Source organism: Cimex lectularius, unplaced genomic scaffold (assembly GCF_000648675.2).
Source record: "Cimex lectularius strain Harlan isolate CLEC.00 unplaced genomic scaffold, Clec_2.1 scaffold23, whole genome shotgun sequence".
NCBI classification, from domain to species: domain Eukaryota; kingdom Metazoa; phylum Arthropoda; class Insecta; order Hemiptera; family Cimicidae; genus Cimex; species Cimex lectularius.
Genome location: NW_019392690.1, coordinates 1,601,232 through 1,622,526, shown reverse-complemented (window position 1 = coordinate 1,622,526; position 21,295 = coordinate 1,601,232). Strand labels below are relative to the sequence as shown.

General features: G+C 33.6%; 1 protein-coding gene across 2 annotated transcripts in view; it reads left to right on the top strand.

Annotated features, from left to right (window-relative positions):
- LOC106661321 (tyrosine-protein kinase Abl) overlaps window positions 1–21,295 on the top strand; it is a 140,824-nt gene that overhangs the window by 11,666 nt on the left and 107,863 nt on the right. The window contains exon 1 of one of the 2 annotated variants that reach the window (XM_024225908.1): window positions 10,439–10,520. The exons of the other annotated variant lie outside the window; for it this stretch is intronic. Within the exon in view, the coding sequence (XP_024081676.1) occupies window positions 10,454–10,520 (67 nt within the window). The 5' untranslated portion in view covers window positions 10,439–10,453. Of the gene's footprint in view, window positions 1–10,438; window positions 10,521–21,295 lie in introns of those variants that run through there. 2 annotated transcript variants of the gene reach the window in all.

Below are 21,295 nucleotides of genomic sequence, written 5' to 3'. Positions count from 1 at the left end.
GTCTTGGTTCTGAAGAGGGTCCGGAAAGGTTCTCGTCTTAACAGTCTTGTAATTCACCTTTTGTTTAAATTAAGGGCGAATAATTTCAATTCAGAAAGTCGAGGCTTAAGTCCCTAATTGGAACTTTATAACACTCAGGACCAGATATTCTCGTCTTGTAGTGTACTTTCCTAAGTCTTTCCGGTCATGATAGAAGTTTTCAGACATGATAAAGTCGTGATTGCTAATCGTCGATGACCACGCAAGCAGAATGAATCGACACACCCAATCAACAAAATGAAAATCCGACTACATCACATTCGCGAATGGCTGGCCTGTCATTGAACAAAAATTTTGATTTTTTTTTCTCGCCACTGAGTTTCAACTTTATATCTTGTTCGGAATTTTTCTGAATATGCTCATATTGCTGCATCTTAGCTGTAAGTTGACACATATCGGTGTTAATGCGATTGATTGACCTCATTCACTTTTTCCCCTTGTCAAGCTAGTGTTATCTACAATTTCCGCTTTCTTTATCGCTGCGATAATGATATTGCAACTTGAAGAGAACAACTGGAAAGTAAGATTTTTCCGTTTATTAATATATGTTCACCTAGAAAAACGCAGTGTTACTTTCGTGTTGGCATTTAACTGGTCTGATCGCACTGGCCATTCTTTTAACAGGCCTTCCTTGCTGACCTTTGTCGAACAGGGGGCAATTTGACTCTCTTGTACGAAAAGCCTGCGAAGGGTTTGTAAATGAAAATCGGTAGGGTAGTTCGACCCCTGTCTGATTGCTGGGCATTAAAGAAAATTGGTTCCAGGAGTCTTGAAGTTTTTCGCCCCTTCCAGCTAATTTTAAATAGTTTCTTTTGAGATTTCCGGGGTGGGAACATAGATCCGACCAATTAACGCGAATTAAAGCAATTTCCTTTTAACAATTATATATATAATTTCGTTTTGTTGGCGGCGTTTTAATCCCGCGGTTCAAGTTGCGTTTGGAATGATTAATGACCTCGCTGCGGGCTGTTTGCCCCCTCTAATTCTCAGCTGGAGGTATGCGAGCTTTTGCGAAAAAATGAGTTGGGGAAAACGATTATACACGAGTTAATAACATACCTAAATACTAATGGAATAACTATGCATTTTTATGAGGCTTGTTTTTCATTCTGTACATGCCCCCGAATAACGTATTCAGAAATAGAAAAACAAAATAGAGGAAAAACGAAAGTAAGCGTTGGTAAATAAACGTCCAGGCTGGAGAAAGCCCGATGCCGAGCGGAAAGAAAGTGAGCGGAAATCACGTGAAACCGCGTTGTCTTGACTGGTTATGCCGATGAGATAGGGCGATTTGTACGCTGATGACGGCAAAACAGTTGGCGGATCTAATCTGGAAAAATGCTAATTTAGGGACGAGGTTCACGTTAACAAGGGTAATATTGAGGCGCAAGGTTATTACATAATAAACTTTACGAAGCCATGGATGCTTAGTTACAAAAGATTTTTCCGATTTACGGTTTTTATTTAAGCTTAGTCCATCATAAATTTCTTTTAATTTTTTTAGGCTGTAATATCTGTAAGATTGCATCGACTTCTCGCCTACTTCAGTGATGGGACGGTCTACAGATTCATCACCCCGCAAGCTCAAAAAGAAATCTCTCTATTTAATTCTTAACTGTACTGCTTTTAAATGAAAGATTTTGGCTGATAATCCACCCCTATTTTCTAATTCTCGCTTATTTTTCTTGTTATTAAAATATGTAATATTAAGGTTTTTTCCTATAAACTTAAACATTATAAAAAATTTATCATTAATTTTTGACATAGGGTAGTACAAAGAGAAATTGCTTTGATCAGGGTCTAGTCGTCCCGATTATCTTTGCAAAATGGATAAAGGCGAGAAGGCTGCGGTGATTTGTTCTGCCATGCCCAAATAAGCGTAAGTAAATGGGAAATAGGTCATTTTGGACCCTTTTCACTTCAGTTCAACTGCAGGCATTCTCGACTGGCAAATTAATATTTTCCTTCATAACTGATGGCATGAGAAACTGATGGCCTATCATAGAAAGATGTTTTAAATTAAAATTTAGTTTTCAATTAATTATTATACGGACTATTTTTTCTTTCTTACGGTCGATTTCTTAATTGTTAAGTTATTTCTTTAAATGGCATTTGTTCTCCTCATTTAAAACACTGGGTTACTTGTTGGGTCGTTTTGATTAGTTTATATCGTCTGTTTTTTGTCGATGTAAAGTTCCAAACGCGGTCGACATTGGATGCTTGGAGAGGGACAGAATTGTTGTAGATTGTAGAAAAAGTGATAAGACGAAGGGTGAAATCTGTGATTTGGTTTCGTTCAGTCTGATCCTTCATTTCTTGAATCATTCATCCAAACATGATGGTCCTGGAGGTTTTTGAAGTACACTACTGGGCTTGGGTTTGCTGAAAGGATGGTGGTATAAAGAATGGGACCAAGGAAACTGCCTTGCGGAATACCTGCATCGGCATAGTGGATAGGAGAGAACGATATTCCGATTCGTAATTACTTAAGTATATGTAGGTAATTTCCCGGGATTTGATGGCGTTTCGATATTCTCTATTTGCGGAACCATTCATCTAACCAGGATAGTCCTGGAGGTTTCTGAACTCGGTCTGGGTGTGCTGAAAGGGTCGGCAGGATGTAGGTCTGCATATATGAAGTGTACTGTATCGGGATTGCATGGTTGCATGTATACTAAATAAAGAAAGGGACCCAGGATGCTGCCTTGTGGAAACTCGCTTCGACATAGTAGCAGCAAAGCTGGGGTGCCACACTCGGTCTAAATCGTACCTAAAGTCTAAGAAAGCAGCCGAACTGCATTCAAAAGAGGAAGTAATGTTTAACACCTTATGTCACTTATAAATAGCTTATAAAAATATTTTACTTATTTAAACGCCCATTTAATCTAAGTGTTTATCATTTTACATGTTAATATAAATCTTAAAGCATCAGCATGTAGTATAACGGTTGAATAATTGTCACGAGCACAGAGCCATGGTGACTTTTTTTCGGTTCAAGTGGTATTGGGCGACTTTGTAGATCGGCTTGCGGTCAGGTAGGCCATCGACGAGAGAAATCGGAGTAATAGAGGTGAAGTTATGGTATGAAACTTCACTATAATCCTATCAACAATGTCAGGAAGGGCAGCTTAAAAAAATAACTTGTTCTGACCACGAAAGGTGGTTTTGGAAACTCTGACCATAAAACTTAAAAACACTGCACAGAAAGATTATGATTAGGATACATACACTTTGTACGTTTTTCACAACCAAACAAGGTTTTTTTTTCTTTTCAAAATTCACACCGATTGCATTCCAAATTTGGCGAATGGGAAAACTGACTCGTCTTGCTATTAGCATGCAAGGCCATAGGTTTCAATCAAGACTCCTAATTGATCATCGATTATGATGTTTTGACCTATCCTAATTTATCCCGCACCGCCGCTAAAATTTTATGTTTTCATTTTCTTGAGAATGTATGAATTACTGGATGTGATATATCTATTGGGTTGTCCGGAAAATAATGCAGGATTTTGGTATTAAACAAAAAAAAAGAAACTAGTTACTTTAAAGCAATGTTCTTTAATCAAAATNAATGAGTAATCCTGTAAACGTAAACAGAATATTTTATATAGATTTTTTTTAATGAAAACTTAAAATCCTGCATTATTTTCCGGACAACCCAATAATAAGATATTCTTGGATAATAAATCTAAAAAAATCCTTTGTACGCATTTTGTTCGGTATTTTTCTATTAAAATAATGATTTGATCGGGATGACATGTGAATCTGGCTGTAGGCATTGAAAAATTTCCATTATGTTAAATTTTCAGACAATATTTGTACCGATTAATTTCATTTCCGCACTGCTGTTTAACTCCTCTTGTTAATAGTAACATGGGATCGATGGTGGAACCCGTATAAACTGCTAATGGACTTTTATGTGCTTACGATCCAGTTTATTCCCAATTGGGTTTGAATGCTGTATGGGGTGGTATTGAATTTGTGTTCTAGGGTATACAAGGACGGAGAACGACGGCTATTTTCATTTTCCCGGATTAACATTGCAAAATTCATCGAGGCCCGAACGAAGCGGTGGTAACGATCTGTTTTTAGTGTTTCGAGTCTGTCGGATGGTACTTGGGCTCTTAGGTCCTTGAATAATACACGCATTCCTGGAGTGTGAGAGACTTGCCGGTTCAGTTCATGGGAATCCTATTCAGGCCGGTGAAGTGCCCAGCCAAGTAGAAAGTCTAGCTAAATATAATATCCTGTTCGGTCCGGTGTCCGGATAAATCGGCTCTGTAGCGAAGTTGACTCCATTCCACCAAGAACGTCGGTTCAGGTTTCCTTTTTGCCTACTCTCTGCTGATATCCTTGCCGTAGAAATCAAACCAGGGGCTATTTTTCTAATAAATACAAACTAACGTTTTTATTTTCGTTTATAAACACTATACCATTGTCGAATACTAACGGTAAAAAGATTTTTCTTTTGATTTTATAGCAGCTGAAACTATCCTACGAATATTCAAGTTTTTGAATTTAAAGATAAGTAAAAATTAAATTATTTCTTTATTTTCGAAAAGGATTATTACCTATTTACTCGTAATTTGGATTTTACAGCCATTTTCATGTTATGTGGATGTGATAGACAGGTGCTTTTTCTTCTTTCTTCGGATAGAGCCATTACGGGTTCCTCACGTTTTGTCTGTTTAGTATTTTTATTACTCTTCTTTACGTTTAACCCTTCCACATACGATCTCCTAAGTCAATTAAAATATTCATTAGGTGAATAACGATAACCTAATCTAAATTTGGTGGTACTCAAGTTCTCGATATACAGAGACCCCCATCTACCATTACGCTAAATTTATGTACAATCTAAACCTACAGTTGGGCGGCCGGCAAGACTTTTTCACCTTCAATCACGCCAATAAATACATTCACACAGAGTAAAACTCACGCATTCACTGTCCTAAGTTACCCTAATTGGTTCGACAGGTCTATGGATTTCGACATGTCACATAGTCCGTGTCATTACACTTGACTACTCTCGCAAATAAGTACATTCATGCAATTCTGTTTTACGTTGTATTGTTCCCTAGACCTCTGGTCAGTTGTAAGAAGCACGATCACATTTAATTTTACTCAACATTCTATAAACACAAGATAACAACCACTTGCGCTTCTTAAAATCTTGCAGCTTAAATGTCCTAAATGTTGAAAGTTCAATAAGATTTCATATATTTTTTAAGTTGGTTGTATTAGACAGAATAGAATTTAAAAAAAATGGTAGCGAATGGTAGTCTTTCGAAAAAGAAATGCATATCAAAATTAAACATCTACAGAGTAGAAGAAGTACAACTATGACAAAACCAGATTTTTACAATGCCTCTTTTTATATTTTTTATTTTTATTTTATAGCAACAAAACGTGTAGAATTCATACCATCACCATCTTACAAAGAGTAAGAGGAAAACAATAATAATGTAATGTATTTGAATATCAAACAGTTAATCAAATCTCTTTTAAATTGTACGAGTAGTAGCAATTAGTAATTATAAAATCCGATACTTCAATATAATGAACATTAAAAAAACCATTGTAATGCTTAAAATTTAGTATAAAATTATTTGAGAATGGTTGGACAGTCTGCCAACGACTATTGTCTTTAATACTTTTAATCAAAATGATGCTGTTTTTTGGTTTTGGTGTAATTTTTTTTATACTACATGTCATTAACAAAAAAGCATTAATTTATTCATTCGTATGAAATAATACACATTAAGATCTAGTATCAACTTAGTACACATGTTGCAGCATGTATACAAAGTTTTAAATTAAGAACGAATGAGCTTTCTAATATTTTATAATTGCTTTGGAAAAAAATAACTTCATCATGAAAAATCATGAAACGTCCTTTGAAATCCAACTCTAAATTGACTGAAGTCTTAAAACGAATTAAGAATTTTTCGTTAAATTTCTATCATTGAAACAATTTTCATCATATTTATTTTTTGAAATTTCTCATAAATAAAGTAGAAGCAAGGTTATTTACAAAATTATTTGGTCTACCAGACGCGTTTTCAGCCTTTCGGCATCATCTGTGGTGGGAGGCTCGGAAACGTCCAGATTACAGGTTGATCACCCCATAGACCTCGAGAGGAAATGTTAATAGATTTTAACGAAAATAATAAAAATAGTGCTATTGAAAAACACCTTGAAAAGATTCGACTAATCTAAATATTTCTAGCGATTTATTCAATCGCTATTGAAATACAATTTTTTTTACCATCCCTAATCATGGGGAGTGGACAAGTTATTACTTTTTTGATTGAAAATCCTATTTAAAAATGTAATATTTATTAAAATATACCCCTCTTAAAATAATTTAAACTTGTACTGGTGAAGGAGGCTACCTCTATGCAAGAACCACATTTTTCGAACTCCCGCAAAAGGAAGGAAGGCGAGGAAAGTTGCCCTCGTAGTATTTTCTGTGGCCAACGAACCTGATAAAAATTTCATTACGGTTGTGTTTTTAAAATCAGATTTTTACTCATCAAGCCAATGTTTTTTAAATTCCGGTTAATTCCAGTGGGTTTATTGTAAAAATACCTACTCTTTTGTGTGATAATTAATTATAGATATAAAAATTCATAGATACGGCACATTTGAAAGAAAGAGTCGTATTGTAGAATGGAGGGCTGGTGAAAGATCTCTTTTACTCTTCGAAGCAAAATGCTTATATTTATTATGGTTGAAGCCATAATTGCGAATATTGTAAGTAGATGTTTATACTAGTAAAAGTTTAAATCATTAGTAATAGTTTTAAACTCCTGATGAAGGGGATATATTCTTCCACAGCTTGACGAAGGGTTTTTCTTTCTTTCAAATTTGCCTTATCCCTGATTTTTTATATAATATTAAGGCTAATAGCAATCTTGTTAATACAAAGTGTACTGAAGTCAAAAGAAAAAAGAAAAATAAATAGGATAGTTCGATTTCTAGCTTTCCCCTAAGCCCCGTACAACTGTCCCCTTTGATTGCTACCCTAGCTAATCTGCAGCCTCGCTTTCTAAGGGATTAGTGTTTTAAGAAGAAATGAAAACAGGTGTTTCGATTTTCAGCATTTTTTCAAATTTCGACAAAAATTATGTCTCCAATTTTTAATTTTGCATCGTTAAATTTGATTAAAATAGTCACTTATGATTTATTCACTAACAATGGAATCAAGGCCCTTTGTTCATAACACGGTGAATAATTGCGTGTGGTGAATGGAACTCGTGCTGAGTTGAGACTTGTGCAACTGCTTCAACTTTATCCTTGGTGGCGACATAGCCTGGAGCGAATAAGTGATAATGGGAGTCGGACTTTGTCATTCAAACATTTGCTTCTACGGCGATAAACCTAGTTTTCGTTTTACAGAATATGCGATTTTTGCTTTGTCGACTAAAGTCGATTTGGGCCATGTTCTGGCCTTGTTATAAAGTGCTGAATTGACATTGCCGGCATCACTGGCCTACGATTTTTCCTACGAAATAATACTGCGTGCTCTGGGGAAAATTCCTTAAGCCTGGTTCTCATTTTTTAAGTATAATCTTGAATCTCTTAAAAGAAGTGAAATCATGTACGACAAACATCACCATTACCAAAATATTATGTGGATTGGAATCACCAAATTTGTAAGGATTCTTTTCCTTGACTATTTGGAAAGAAATCCTACTGATTCCAAAAAGTGTCCTTTTTGCCTTTTTCTTTTTCTTGTAAATAATCAGTTTTACTGTTGAGATACTGTTCGCTTGAAAATTGAATGAGGCTCTTATTTTTTTATGTAATCCCTTTAAATAATTGTAGGATCAAGGGTTGTGAAGATTATGATATCGTTTAAGGACATTGACTAACACACAATTCAAACTCACAAAGTGCTGAATATCTCGCTAATGCTGGATAATTCCAGGCCCTATTGTGTACGACGTGAATATGGTTGAATTCAATTGAATACGTTTGAAGGCCCGGTAGTTTCTTTTATAGTTGGAAAGGTCTGTTGAGGAAGAATGAAAAAAATGGCTCTCAAAACTTCATTAAACACTTTTTCCCAGTATAAATCGTTCTCCTATCTTTTTTTTGTTTAAAAATAATTTATTTATTTTAAATAGAGTATGCATTGAGTTGTAGTCGTACATATATATTATATAGAAGGTTCTGGACATAAAGTATAGGTACAATATTAAATTATTGTATTTTATATATAGTTTTTTCGTCAAATTAACCATCTTTAATTTCAAATTAACCATTTTTCGCATTAAATTATTACCATTTTTTAACTTGATTTAACCGTTTTAAATTTACAAAGGTCCTTTTCAAAATAATCCTTTTGTTTTGAACTTTATCGTGGTATGATTTCTACTTAAAATCCCCTTAAATAATTAGGTATGGCTACATCACTTCCACAGTGATTCGAGCCAGATAAGGCTGTTCAAAATTTTACAGAAGCATATACATTTGTATAATGTGAAAATAATCTACAAGAGATGGTTTAAAACATAAACAATTAAAGTAAAATTTGAAAATAAAATATAAAATAATTCTGCTTTTAGAAAACCATATGAAAATTAATTACAATAAAAATGTTATACAATTAAATATAAAAACTATAAAAATAATAAAATAATTGGGCTCTTAAAAATCACAATTTCTCACATTTCTAAAATTAAAAGATGCTTTATTTTTATATTTTATTTAAGGGCCCAATTTACAAAAAATCTCAAATCTAAANTATACGTTATATATTATTATACAGGGTGTCCTTTTTAGACGGCCTAGCTGAATTTCTCTTGAACCACTGAGGCTATAAAAAATTTTAATATTTTTTAGTATAGTTTAAAATTTTTACCTTTTTTTTGGAGAAATATTATTCAGGATACCTAAGGCTCAGTTCATTTCAAAATTTTAAATACGACCCTATACATCCTTTTTTACGCTGAAAACAATGGTGAAATCGGATTTTAAATTGACCAAACAATGACAAAGTTATGGCAAAAAGTTTGAAAAGAAAGCAAAATATAATAAAAAATAATAAAAAAAAAATTATAGATAATTTTATATTTTAATTATATATACATATTTTTTTAATAAATATATTTTATATTTATTTTATACTTTCTAATTTTAATTAATTTTCATATGGTGTTCAAAGAGGGGTTAATTTGTTACGAAACCGGTTACTTTGAAATTTTGACGGGAAAAAGTTATACAATTACTTCGTTATGGGAAATTCGACTTATAGAGGATGGTTTAAGGCAAATAATGGTAACATAAAAGATAAAAACAGCACGTAATTACATTGGAATGAACGCGAAGGTTAAATTATATTACATGTATAATTACGTATAAAGTAAAAGAAAAATATAATAATATATCAAATAACATTTAACTTTTGAGGAGACATTTTAATTTGAAACTTTATATACAGAATAGAAAAATGTTTTTCAAGTTGGCCGAATTTAAGTCCAATAATAAGTCGAAATGGGAAAGGTATTTCGATAAATATTTTGATCTGAAAAAAGTCAAACAGGGCAATTAATTAAAAAGTGTAATAGCTGATTAGGACGCCTGAGATTTATATAAAGGACATACTGTATCTAAGTTGAAATAAAATTTCTATCTGCTAAAATAAATTAGTCAAATTTTCTTATTAAAAAGAAGAAATAAGTAATAAGTGTGTCGTGTTTAGTGACCGTTAATTAATGATTATTTGGAGATCATGAGATGCGGTCTGGTGTGACGTAGATTTAGAAAAACATTTTCTTTATCGTGCCAACGTTTCGACCTTTTTGAGATCATTTTCAGGGTCTAGGATTTATAAACATGTAACTTGGCGAATTAAACAATAATTAATTGTCAAATATTCCACAACCCATATCACTAGATCAAGTGCAAACGTAATGTAACACGTAATTAACGATTGCTAATGTCAAACGCTGCAGACTTAAAATGCAAAGTTCGCCGAATGGCAAAGCACAAGCAGACACCAGAGATGTCAGATTAAATCTGAGTGATGCTTAATTTTTTCCTTCCTGTTGAAGTCTTTAGGTGTAAATGAGAATCCATGGCAGCTGTTTCGTCTGTACGGTCCGTCGAGCGTCTTTCATCTTCCATGGTTTATTCATAGCGTCCAAGTGGTGAATGACGGGGGAAGAGGGTCCTCCGTCCTTGTACCGGATAAGAGTCCTTGACCGGGGATTCTTTTCCACCAAGGAGCGACGGAGCGTGACGGAAACGGACTAGCACCGCGTCTCACTCGGCTTGTAAACAACGCGTTGGTGGGGCATCGCGGCCGATTCACCAACGCGAGGAGTGTGGGAGCTTGGCCCAGGAGTGGGAGTGCAGACCGCGTCGAGGGCCGCCCATCCTCGGCAGTCGCTGTGTGTGTGTGATGCCAGCTCCCGTGCAACCTCTCGCAGCCTATCAATGGGACGAGTGCAGCCTCTTCGAGCTCGCCGGTAAGCCTTTCGACCGCCGGCACTCAAGAAAAGGGTACGGAAAACCCAATACGAGCCGACGACCCTCTCGCCCTTCTCATCGTGTGGGAAATGGAAATAAGCCCTTCTCCCTTCGGGCTTACCTTGTAGGTCGTTGAGGACGTCACAACCTTGTCACTTGGAGCCCAACCAAGCTTAATTTTAGATAATCTTGTGGCAACTTAACCTTCCCCGATCGTATTTATAGTAGTTCTTTCAAAATTAGTCGCTAACTAAAGCCCGCACACATTCAACAAAACAAACCTAGAAAACGCCCCCTCGTAAAGTTTAACGAATCCAAAACTTCACATCACTAATATCGCCTTTTCAGATACAATATGTTAGGAAAAATTAAACTCAGAAATGCTTAAGAATTTCTACTTGACCGTTCACAAAACCAACATATCTCAATTGGCCCAATTAATTAAAAAATAATTGGAAAACTTTCCATGTCTATCCAACCCATTTCGCTCAGTTTAGATTGTAAATAAAGGGAAAACCATGGATTGCTTGTCTGCGAAGACAAATGTTTCGTACAAAGCGGGCACAGAGCAAAACAAAAAACAGAATTTAGGCAAAACAAGACAACCACTTTTAAAAGTACGAAAGAAAATTCATAACATTATCATTAAAATAAGTACAGTTTACAATATCTAATAGTAATATAATAATAAATGTTTAATTGCTATTTATGGAGTCATTACTAAATTATAAACATAGAGTACAAGCACTAAAATAAAGGCAAAAATTGATTTATTTTATTTTCTATGCAAAGTGTAGTTAAGTAATAAATAATTGTCGAGTAATAAGTTGCATAAACAATAATTAATTAATTAAAATTATTACTTTTGTTAATTTGAACGACTAAAAACATGTATTTGAAAGATATAAATGTTTACACCTCCAATACAGCCTGCCTTAGATAAGAGATACTTGACTTGGAAGAGGAGTTATTCTTTATAGATAGTTAATTATATATTATAACATTATTTAAAAACCTTTACAAAACTAAATTTTGTCTTATATTTAACAACATTAACAACAGAAATTAACACTTTAAAATATGCATAGTTGATTAATTGAGAAATCTGTACAGAGAAAATTAAAACGATATCCGTGTGTTCATATATTCTATTGTTAATTAATTTAGTTTATTTGTATAATTATTTAGAAATCGTGACATGCGGTCTGGTGTGATGTAGGTTTCAGAAAAACATTTTCTTTATCGTGTCAACGTTTCGATCTTTATTGAGATCATCTTCAGGGCCTGGGATTTACAAACACATTTTTCCCTTCGTCGGCTCTTTTCACCTCAAAGAGCCGATGCCTTATACAAAAATGTCTTCTATACCGACTTCCTTCCCCACCCCTTCAAAATCCAACATATATAAACACAAAACAGCAAAATCTCACTGGCACTCTCAACACGACACGCAAGAATGGCACAATTACACAGAAGACAAACACTTTGAGTGAGTAGAAATACTTTGATTGAATATAAAAAATATATTTTGCATTGTATAAATTCACTTTTCCACATCCTAAATGTATTTGTTAAATGTAAACAATGTTTGTAAATCCCAGGCCCTGAAGATGATCTCAATAAAGATCGAAACGTTGGCACGATAAAGAAAATGTTTTTCTGAAACTTACATCACACTAGACCGCATCTCACGATTTCTAAATAATTATCGATTAACGGTCACTAATCACCACACATTTATTTGTATATTTTTGTCATGTTTTTATGTATTCATTCTGAAGGATGTAGTATATAAAATGCAGATAAACTTTAAAAAAATTAAATAATATTGTTAAATAAAAACCCACGAACCTACAGTAAAATATTTGTTGTAGTTAATTAAAGGACTTAATAATTTGGGGCATAACTGGAGAAGTAAAAAAAAAAGAAAAAACATTTTCAGGATTGCGATTTTAGTGTTTACACGTTTGGTACAAATTCAATTTTTGTACTTTTTTAAATTTCTCATCAGATTCAATATAGGAATCCTAGTGAATAGGGTTTTTAATTTGTTAGTTATTTATTGAATTTCCTGCTACTTATCCCATTATGTATCGACATTTATCTAGTTTTGAACACAAATTTAGTACAATTCTGCATTTATTCACCTTCGATTTACTAGGATGGTAATATGGGATAAGCCAAGTATTATAAATCACCATATTTTACTCTAATTCACTTGTTATTAACGAAAGGAATACTAATACAAGTAGGTAAAATAGCACATCTTCGTCGCACGAAGACAAATTTTCATTAGGAAGCTTAGTACATTTTTTATATTTCACTATATCATTCGAGTTTACAATTTCGAGTTAATAGACAAGTAGATTTACGAATTTTTGAAGTAACTTTTCGAGATATCGAAAAAGAAGACTAAAAAATTATACAGTCTGTCAGGCCTAAATACTTATTGGAATATACACTCTCATTTGAACGTTGCAGAACGTTTTTTTGAGATTTTTGTGACTTTATAAAACCAAAACCTTTTCAAAGAAAAATGAGTAAAAATATTTAAATCCCGAGGAAATTATTATATCACGGTGTATAATCAGAGCTAAAGTCTTATACTGCTTAGAATTATTACAATATCAAAATTTAGAAGAAGTATTCACAAATTGTGAAATTTCAGGTTTTTAGAAATATTTTTTATGTTAAACGTTTTAATTATTCTGTAGATGCGGAATTATTTAATGAGTGGTTATTTTCCTTTGGGGGTACATTGACCTATTCACGTTTTATTCATGTTTGAGAAATTTCTTTATTTACTCAGTTTATGCGTCTAAAGAAAATGGTAGTACGTCGATCTGGCGATTTACGGTTAACTATTTGTTTTATTTTCAATGAAAGGTCTGTATTTTAGTTTACTTTTTTAATCATATCCATTCCACTTTTTAGAAAGTTTAGAACATTTATAAACAAAAGAAAAAATAGAGATTTTTAAGGCTGGAATGTAAATATTTGATTGAACAGTTAGACGTGTTTGTTGTGAAAAGACGAGTTCATTGGCATTGTGTCGTAGATTTTCGTTTATTTCGTGTGCGACGCTAGATAGGCTGTTGTTTGTTTTAGAAAAAGAAGCTAGGACGGCTTATCAACTATTGACGACTATGTGTCATTGTTTTATCGACTTTGTTTAATACTGTTTCGCCATGACTTTTGTTATTTTGGTATTGAGTTCTTTGTTGAATCGTAAAAGTTAATGAACTGTCGGTTCGACTATCTAGGCACAATGATTAATGGATTCCGGGGAAATATGATTAACAATTTCTTTCGGTCGTTATGTTTCTGAATCGCATAGTTTAAACGACACGGTGGAATAACATGGATAAGTTTAAATAGAACAATATCGCTATTGTCATTAGCTGTTTTGAATATACACAAACACAATACCACATGTCGTAAAATATTTTATTTTAACTTAAAAGAATAATTGCGGTAAAGAATGAGATAGTAAAAAGAGGCAAGTCCAGAGTAAATGGGACAGATAAAAATAAATTTTACTTCATGTGTTTTTTTTCCTTTTGCTAAGGAATCCCATTGTTTGTTTATAACTATTCAAACAGTTTGGGGCTTATTTAACTTAACCTATTTCGAACATAACTGCCTAATTTGGGGAAGGCATGTTTTTTGCCATATTGATGAAGTACAAGAATAAAAGGAAGGCTCAAAAAAATCATAATCGCTCATATTTCTCCGACTATGAATTTTATACTTGCATTTTATCTCCTGACAAAGAATAATTGTATCAGAACTGGAATATGAAGGTAGTAAACTGTTTACAATGCTCAGAGGCAGCAGGAATAAATTAATCGAGACCCCGTGGTACGTGGTAATGTAGGAAATCTGTAAACATCGTTGTGTAAGTCTTAGTAATTATCATAAAGTAAACATTATCCTTCGTCTCTTACAAACACAGATATGTCTCTTGTTTGATTTACAAAACCAGATCAATCCGCGTATTGATAAAAAAAATAAAAATAAAAAGACGTTTTTGTGTCTTGGACTTTTGATCAGTCAAGGGCTTCTCATTTGAGACAATTTGTCATGACCAATCGCATAGGCTTGTGGGTGCGGAGACAATAAATTAATGCCCACGTTAAATTGGTGGACTCCTCCCCACTTTTTCATCTTTCTCTGGAGAATTCTTCCACTAGGACCTAGGACGTTCAACTTGGCGACAAAACGAGGCACTCATAGGCGACGCATAAAAAACCGCATTACCACAAAGTCGCCGCTGACCAACATCTGATAAAGCGAAAAAAACCGACTCGTGCACGTTTCCGTTTATTCCAGAAGAACTGACATTTGCTTCAAATAACCAGGAGCCACAACTGATAATTTTCTGAATCGTTTGGCGGTATTATCGTTCAAAGCGGTTGTTTGATCCAGTGACAGCTTTAACAAAGCTGCTCAAAATATATTTACTATTCTATGCTGGTCAAAATTGAAATTTTACCCCATCTGTAAATGCAAATTTTCACCTTGCTTTCATTTCATCTTGAAATACACTTACAAGGGGAGTCCAGGTTAGTGTGTCACGGATTTGGTCAAAACTTTTTTGTGGTGATTCTACACTCTAAAATATCGGACACGTATCCGCCACTAATTGTGAATAGGCCCTGGTTTCGCCAAAAATCTTTTGAAAGTTGAAATTTTTTGCTAAACCAGGCCTATTTATAAGACGTGGCGGATACGTGTCCAATATTTTAGTGTAGAATCACCAAAAAATGTTTGACCAAAATCCTTGACGCACCAACATGGTCGTCGTCTTGTTAGTCTAACGTGGCAGAAATTCCTAAAAGACAGCTCAAGACAAATCTGCATAATTTCGGTCATACAGGACTTAAAGTTCAAGTACCAGTTGGTCTACCTCCGACGAGGGGTCAAGCAACCGCAATTTTTTTTTTCACATTATGATAAATTAAAAAACCATGAAATATATATACCCGGATTCGAACCCAGAACCGCTAACGTGCGGTTTGAATCCGCACCCGATCCTCTCGCTACTGCGGCTGAGATATTCCATTATACGTTAAATTATGAAAAAAAAATCAAACCTGTAAAATTTATTTATAAACTTAATAAGAAATCCTTAAAGTCGAAATCTTGGCTCATAGACCTTGCGGTCGTGGGTTCAATTTTCCACCGTCGCCCCTGGAATATTTTACCCATCACTGTACTCAACAAATGTTATCAAAATATGCAATGATACTTTACTAACGTGATGAACAAGACGTTATTATGGACCTTTTCACTTATAGAAATGGTGAGAATGAGTCAAAAGTATACAGAAACAAAATTAGTGTACTTTTAAAACTGGGAAACTTTTATTTACACCAAATTCAAAATTACGATGATAAAAATATAATTGGTTTATATTTTGAAATGCCAAACACTTCCCTGGTTTTTCTTGTAGGGGAAAACATAACAAACTTTATGAACCAAATTAACTAATATCTGTACTTATTGTGTTGTTAATTATTTATGTTTTCACAAACTTAATTCAACTAGATGCTATTTATTAATGGTTGTTGTAATGGAACCGTGTGCAGTTATACCAGCAATTTTTACTTTATAATTTTTTTACCTTGCGAATTTCTGTCAAAGTTTGTTGTTTATTGGCAATTAATAGAGTTTGTTGATTTAATCACATTTTTTGTTACACGTGTTCGTCTAGTATTGAAAACAAATAAACGGACCATTGGTCATGAATTGATAAATGTCCTTTGTTTTTGTTTTGTTTTATTCGTTCGTAAATCGAAAGTCACAATAATAAAATTGAGAATGGCATCGTTTCGCGGCCTTTTATTTTAATAACATAAGCCGTGTCATGCGCCCATTAGGTATCACATTATCATGTCGAGGGGGTGTCGAGGGAATGAGATTTCGCCGGCAGGTACGAAAGAAATCCCGAGAAATACAAGGACTGTGAGAAAAAATTGAGTATAATTTTAAATTAAATTCATTTATTTTATTTTATGCTCGGATGAGTTATTCATGATACTGTTGTGCTATCAATTTTATTTTGTTTTAAAATTTTCTAAGGGTTATTTGTTTAATTACAAATTGAGTAGGAATAATTTCTTTTGTTTTATTTTGTCCCACTTGACAATTAATAATTACTTGTGATCATTGTTACAATTTTAGTAACAGTGGTCGCGAATTGTACAATTTTACGTGCAATCTTTTTTGGGCATTCAATACACCAAGTTTTACTATAAGAGATCCAGTCATTATGGGCGTTTTATTTAAACTATTATTTAGACTTTTTTTCTATAAATTCAATTCTCTGTACTACACATACACATGTGCCACAGAAGTTTGGTTCCAGGTGCTGTCAACGCTAGGTTATCTAACCCCCTGGCACACTTAATCTCCCAATCATTCTTAAATATATTCTTTCCCATTTACATACCATTCACTGGAATAGGTACTCGATATTCCCCCATCATTGTTTACACATATATAAATAATAAAATTAAGGGTCGTTGGATACATAGAAAATTAGACCTCTCTCACGCTAGGCATTCACATTAATTTCACTCTCAATATACACAAAAGAGAACACATAACGAAAAATGTGTCAATACTACATATGGTACAATAAAACAGCCCCGTTTCCAATAAAAATGTATACTATGTAACCCCCCCCCCAAAAAAAATAAATAAAAANCAGGACGTGATATCTTTCAAAATCGATAAAAAGCGAAATTACTCTGAAATGGTTGAGAATCGGACCATGGACAATATGAACTTTTTTGTTCATTTTAGGGTGAAGAATCTACTGGAGAAGTTTGTAGCACGAGTAGCAATTCACCCTGTATATATCCGGGTAAGGGCCTGAATTAAATTATCTACCGTTTCTTATCAAATTAAAACGTTGTTTTTATTCCTGTATTTATTTATTATGAATGGGAACTTGTCCAAATCTAAAGTTGAAAGGGTTTGGAAAGATTTTAATTTAACTCGCTAGCCAATGAATTTATATAGTTCAGATTTGCTGGAGCAAGTCGTACGACCTTAATTCGATCGTGTGTTTCTGTTTTCTTAATTTATCTGTCGGAATCGTTCCAATTACTAGAAATTAGCCAGTCGGACAATTTGTAACGTTCAAAATGCAGTATTGGTACAACTTTATTTCCCTGCAGAATTTGAGGATCCTTCAAATGTTAAGTAATCGTTTAAACTTTAGTGGTGGAGTTTCTTATAAGACTCTTTTGTACTGGGTCAAAGCTTACGGGCTCTTGAAAAAATCAGGGCAATAGATTATTTCTACGTACTTACATTAACTGGCATGCGGGTCGTTCTATTTGGGATGGAACGATTATGCGATGACGGTCTTATTGTATGCAGGTTTCTCCAATAAAAACTTCAATAGCGTGTTAAAAATATATCTCGTGAAGAAAGAATAATTTTTGACGAAACTCGGTTCTCTTGGTCGTGTTAGTCTCAACTTCCCAACTTCAGTAACTAAGGAGCACCTTTGTTTGCTATCTAATTTGCAGAAAATGAACCCTTATTATCACATATCTCCCCTACAAACTATTAAATTGAAATAAAAAATATAATTTTATATATATTTATTAATATGGAGTTTAATTTTTTGTTTGTTTTTGTTTCAGGTAAGTTTGGTCTTTCATTCATCTTGCAAAATTGGTAAATAATTTAATTTATACATTTCGAATAACTCTTAAAGTTAATCGGTCTTTCGTGTTCCTAGTAATAATCTTAGTGCAAATTCATCGTCCAACTTTTTAATCGTGTTTTTTTAAAATTTGGTTAAAAAATGGTTAAATTTAATCAGGGCTTTACGGAGTCGTGGGTGGCGATGACTAAAGAAATTGGCTTTTTTCCATCGCTTGCTCAACCCTAGGACTTATTAATACGAAATTCACAACGCCAGCTTCAAATCTGTGCATTATAGGGAAAAGAACCATGCCAAATGATTACGTACCAAATCCAAATTCATTCTGCCTAGTTGAAATGTTCGAAAATTTTACACCAATTTTGTACTTGAAACTCTCAACTAGAAAATCAATTTTCTAAACAGAGAGCGAGATGGTTTCCTTTAATGTAAATAATATGAAGATGATAAATATGGTTTTATCTTGTCTCTGAATTTCTGTTTGTTATTCGTGTCATTTTATTCACAATTGACGAGGCCCTGAGGTACAGAGAGGCTAGCAATAGGATAAAGAAAAGAGAGAGTTGGTTACCGGTTACCGTTATATCATAGAACATCACAACTTGGCTGGAGAAACACTAAAAGAAGGTTTAAAAATGAGAGAACGATAAGAAAAGAAATGCAAAGCTAAGAAAAGAAGGACTTGTGTAGTGCATATATGTACTTACAAAGTGAAATTTATAAATAAATTGATTCGGTTTGATTAGTCGTCAGTACTCTTGACAAAAATTTGAGGTCGCAATGAAAGTATTAATTTCTTTGCAATTGAAATTAAAATTATAACCAATGGGGCCAAGAACAGAATTATACCATAATACCATAATTATACCATAATACCATAAATTAATACTATTTCTGACTTTATACCATGACGCCTTAATTGCCAAAATGTTTTCCCTTTTAATCAGAAAATAGAAGTCCTTTCCAAGTTTAATTCGGTTTTAAAATAAGATCGATATTAACATAGAAATTTTTTACGATGGTATTTCAACTAAAGTTATATGGACCCTCAGGTCCCGGTGTTTTTGAAAAAACGCCACGAATCTTTACCGATGCCGCTTTTTGTTTAAAGGGTTCGTTCAAAAAGTCCTAAAGACCTTGAGGTAATAGTTCTCAGCGCTAGAGCATATAATATAAGGCATAATTATAAAAACATTGCTTAAGAATTAGAAACGAGGTCTTGACTATAAATAAACAGCTATTTATATACTGTCGTCATTTGAAAAATTTGAAAACCTGTTAAGAAATTATATATCATTGAATGAGCAAAATAACAAGGACTCGTATTCTGTAACACACGATATAAAATAAAACACATTTTGCGCCTTTTTAAAATACACCTTGCAACATGTTTACGACATGTAATCCTCAATAAATAGTCTATGTTTAATGCACTTACATAAATAGGGGACTGTTTTAAGTATTTGGTATGCACACACATAGATTTTTTCAAACCTAAGTCTGGTGGACCAACCCAGCGAGGATAACCGATCCAAAATGATGCTCGCAAACGACTAAACTTTAGTTTAATCCCGCGCAGACAATATGAATTAGAATTAGAATATTTTATTGTATTTTAACATTATATATATGCATATACAAGGGATGCACATTTTGTTTTCTCACATATTTTTACATAATTACAATACTTTATCCATGTCAAAACTAACTACATTAGAATACCATATGTACAGTGCAACACAATTAACAATATACATAATTTTTTTAATAGACTGCATCATTCATCTAATACAAAGGCTCTCAACTTCAATGTACCCAATATAAAATAAAATAAATCATTTATTTTTTCTTTATTCCAGCTTCCATTTAGTAACCATATTAATTTTTCGTCACTATTGTGCAGTTGTGGTGCATTCTTTAAACAATTCTGTAAATTTTTTTTCTTAACGACGAATATATTGAGCACTCCCATATTATGTGTGCCAAAGTTTCGTTGACCTTAAAATTGCAGATTGTGCATAATTGGGTGCAGTCAATGGAGTATGTAATGCCATTATAAAACAGTCTAATTGCTGCGGTACCCGATAGCCTTAGTTGCACTATAATTCTCTGCTTGACCATGGAAATATTTTGAAGTGAATAATTTTCGCATAAATAAAGAGAGGAAATTCGCCTGAAGAAGGGGTTGAAAACGGAGCCAATGCATCAGTCGATGTTAATTGAACAGAGATTATTCTCCCAACGCTCTATAATGTCCCTTTTGTGCTTCGCCATCACAATTACATTACGAAAAAAATGGGAAGGTTCGTAACCCAAATGAGCCAATATACCATGTAAATGAACAAGCCAGTTACCATTGCAATATTCTTTACGAGGTGACGAGAAGTTCGTTGCGAACAAAACAGATTCAAACGATCTCTTCAAAAGGGATTTTTTATCTGAAGCTAACACTTTAGCCAGTTTATGACCCTAATCAAAATTTTGGTGCTAGTGGATTCAAGATCAAACTCAATTGTTATATAATGATCAGGCGTGTCCCCGCAGACAATATGAAGACTTTATGGTCAGTAATTGTTTATTGTAATACATAACTTGAATTTCTCCTTTACCTGACCAAAGTACATTTTAAGACCTTTTAAAAGCGACTCAGATGTATAAACATAAGATAAATTCATGTTCAATGTTAAGTTTACTCGAACAGACCCAAAATGTAGGCTTTTGTTGGTAAAGGACAATGGCTAATCATTGTCATAGCTGAGTTTGTTCAATATTCCAACTAGCCATTTTAGTTCTCACATTTCTTTTATCGGACGTATCGTCGGTAACTTAGCATTAGGAATGCCTAGGAGGAGCCGTATAGTCTTGATGGTTCACCATATTAACAGTGTTATAAATACGTTTAGAACTCTTCATTTCTGACAATATACCGCCAGGTAATAAAATTCCTATTGGCGTAAGGCCAAGATCCCTTGGTTTATTCTGAATAATGACAACACAACAAATAAAAGTCCAACCGCATTTTACACGACGTTTGGTATCATTGATCAGATTCTTATATAATATTTAATTTAAAAAAAAAAGTTTTAACTA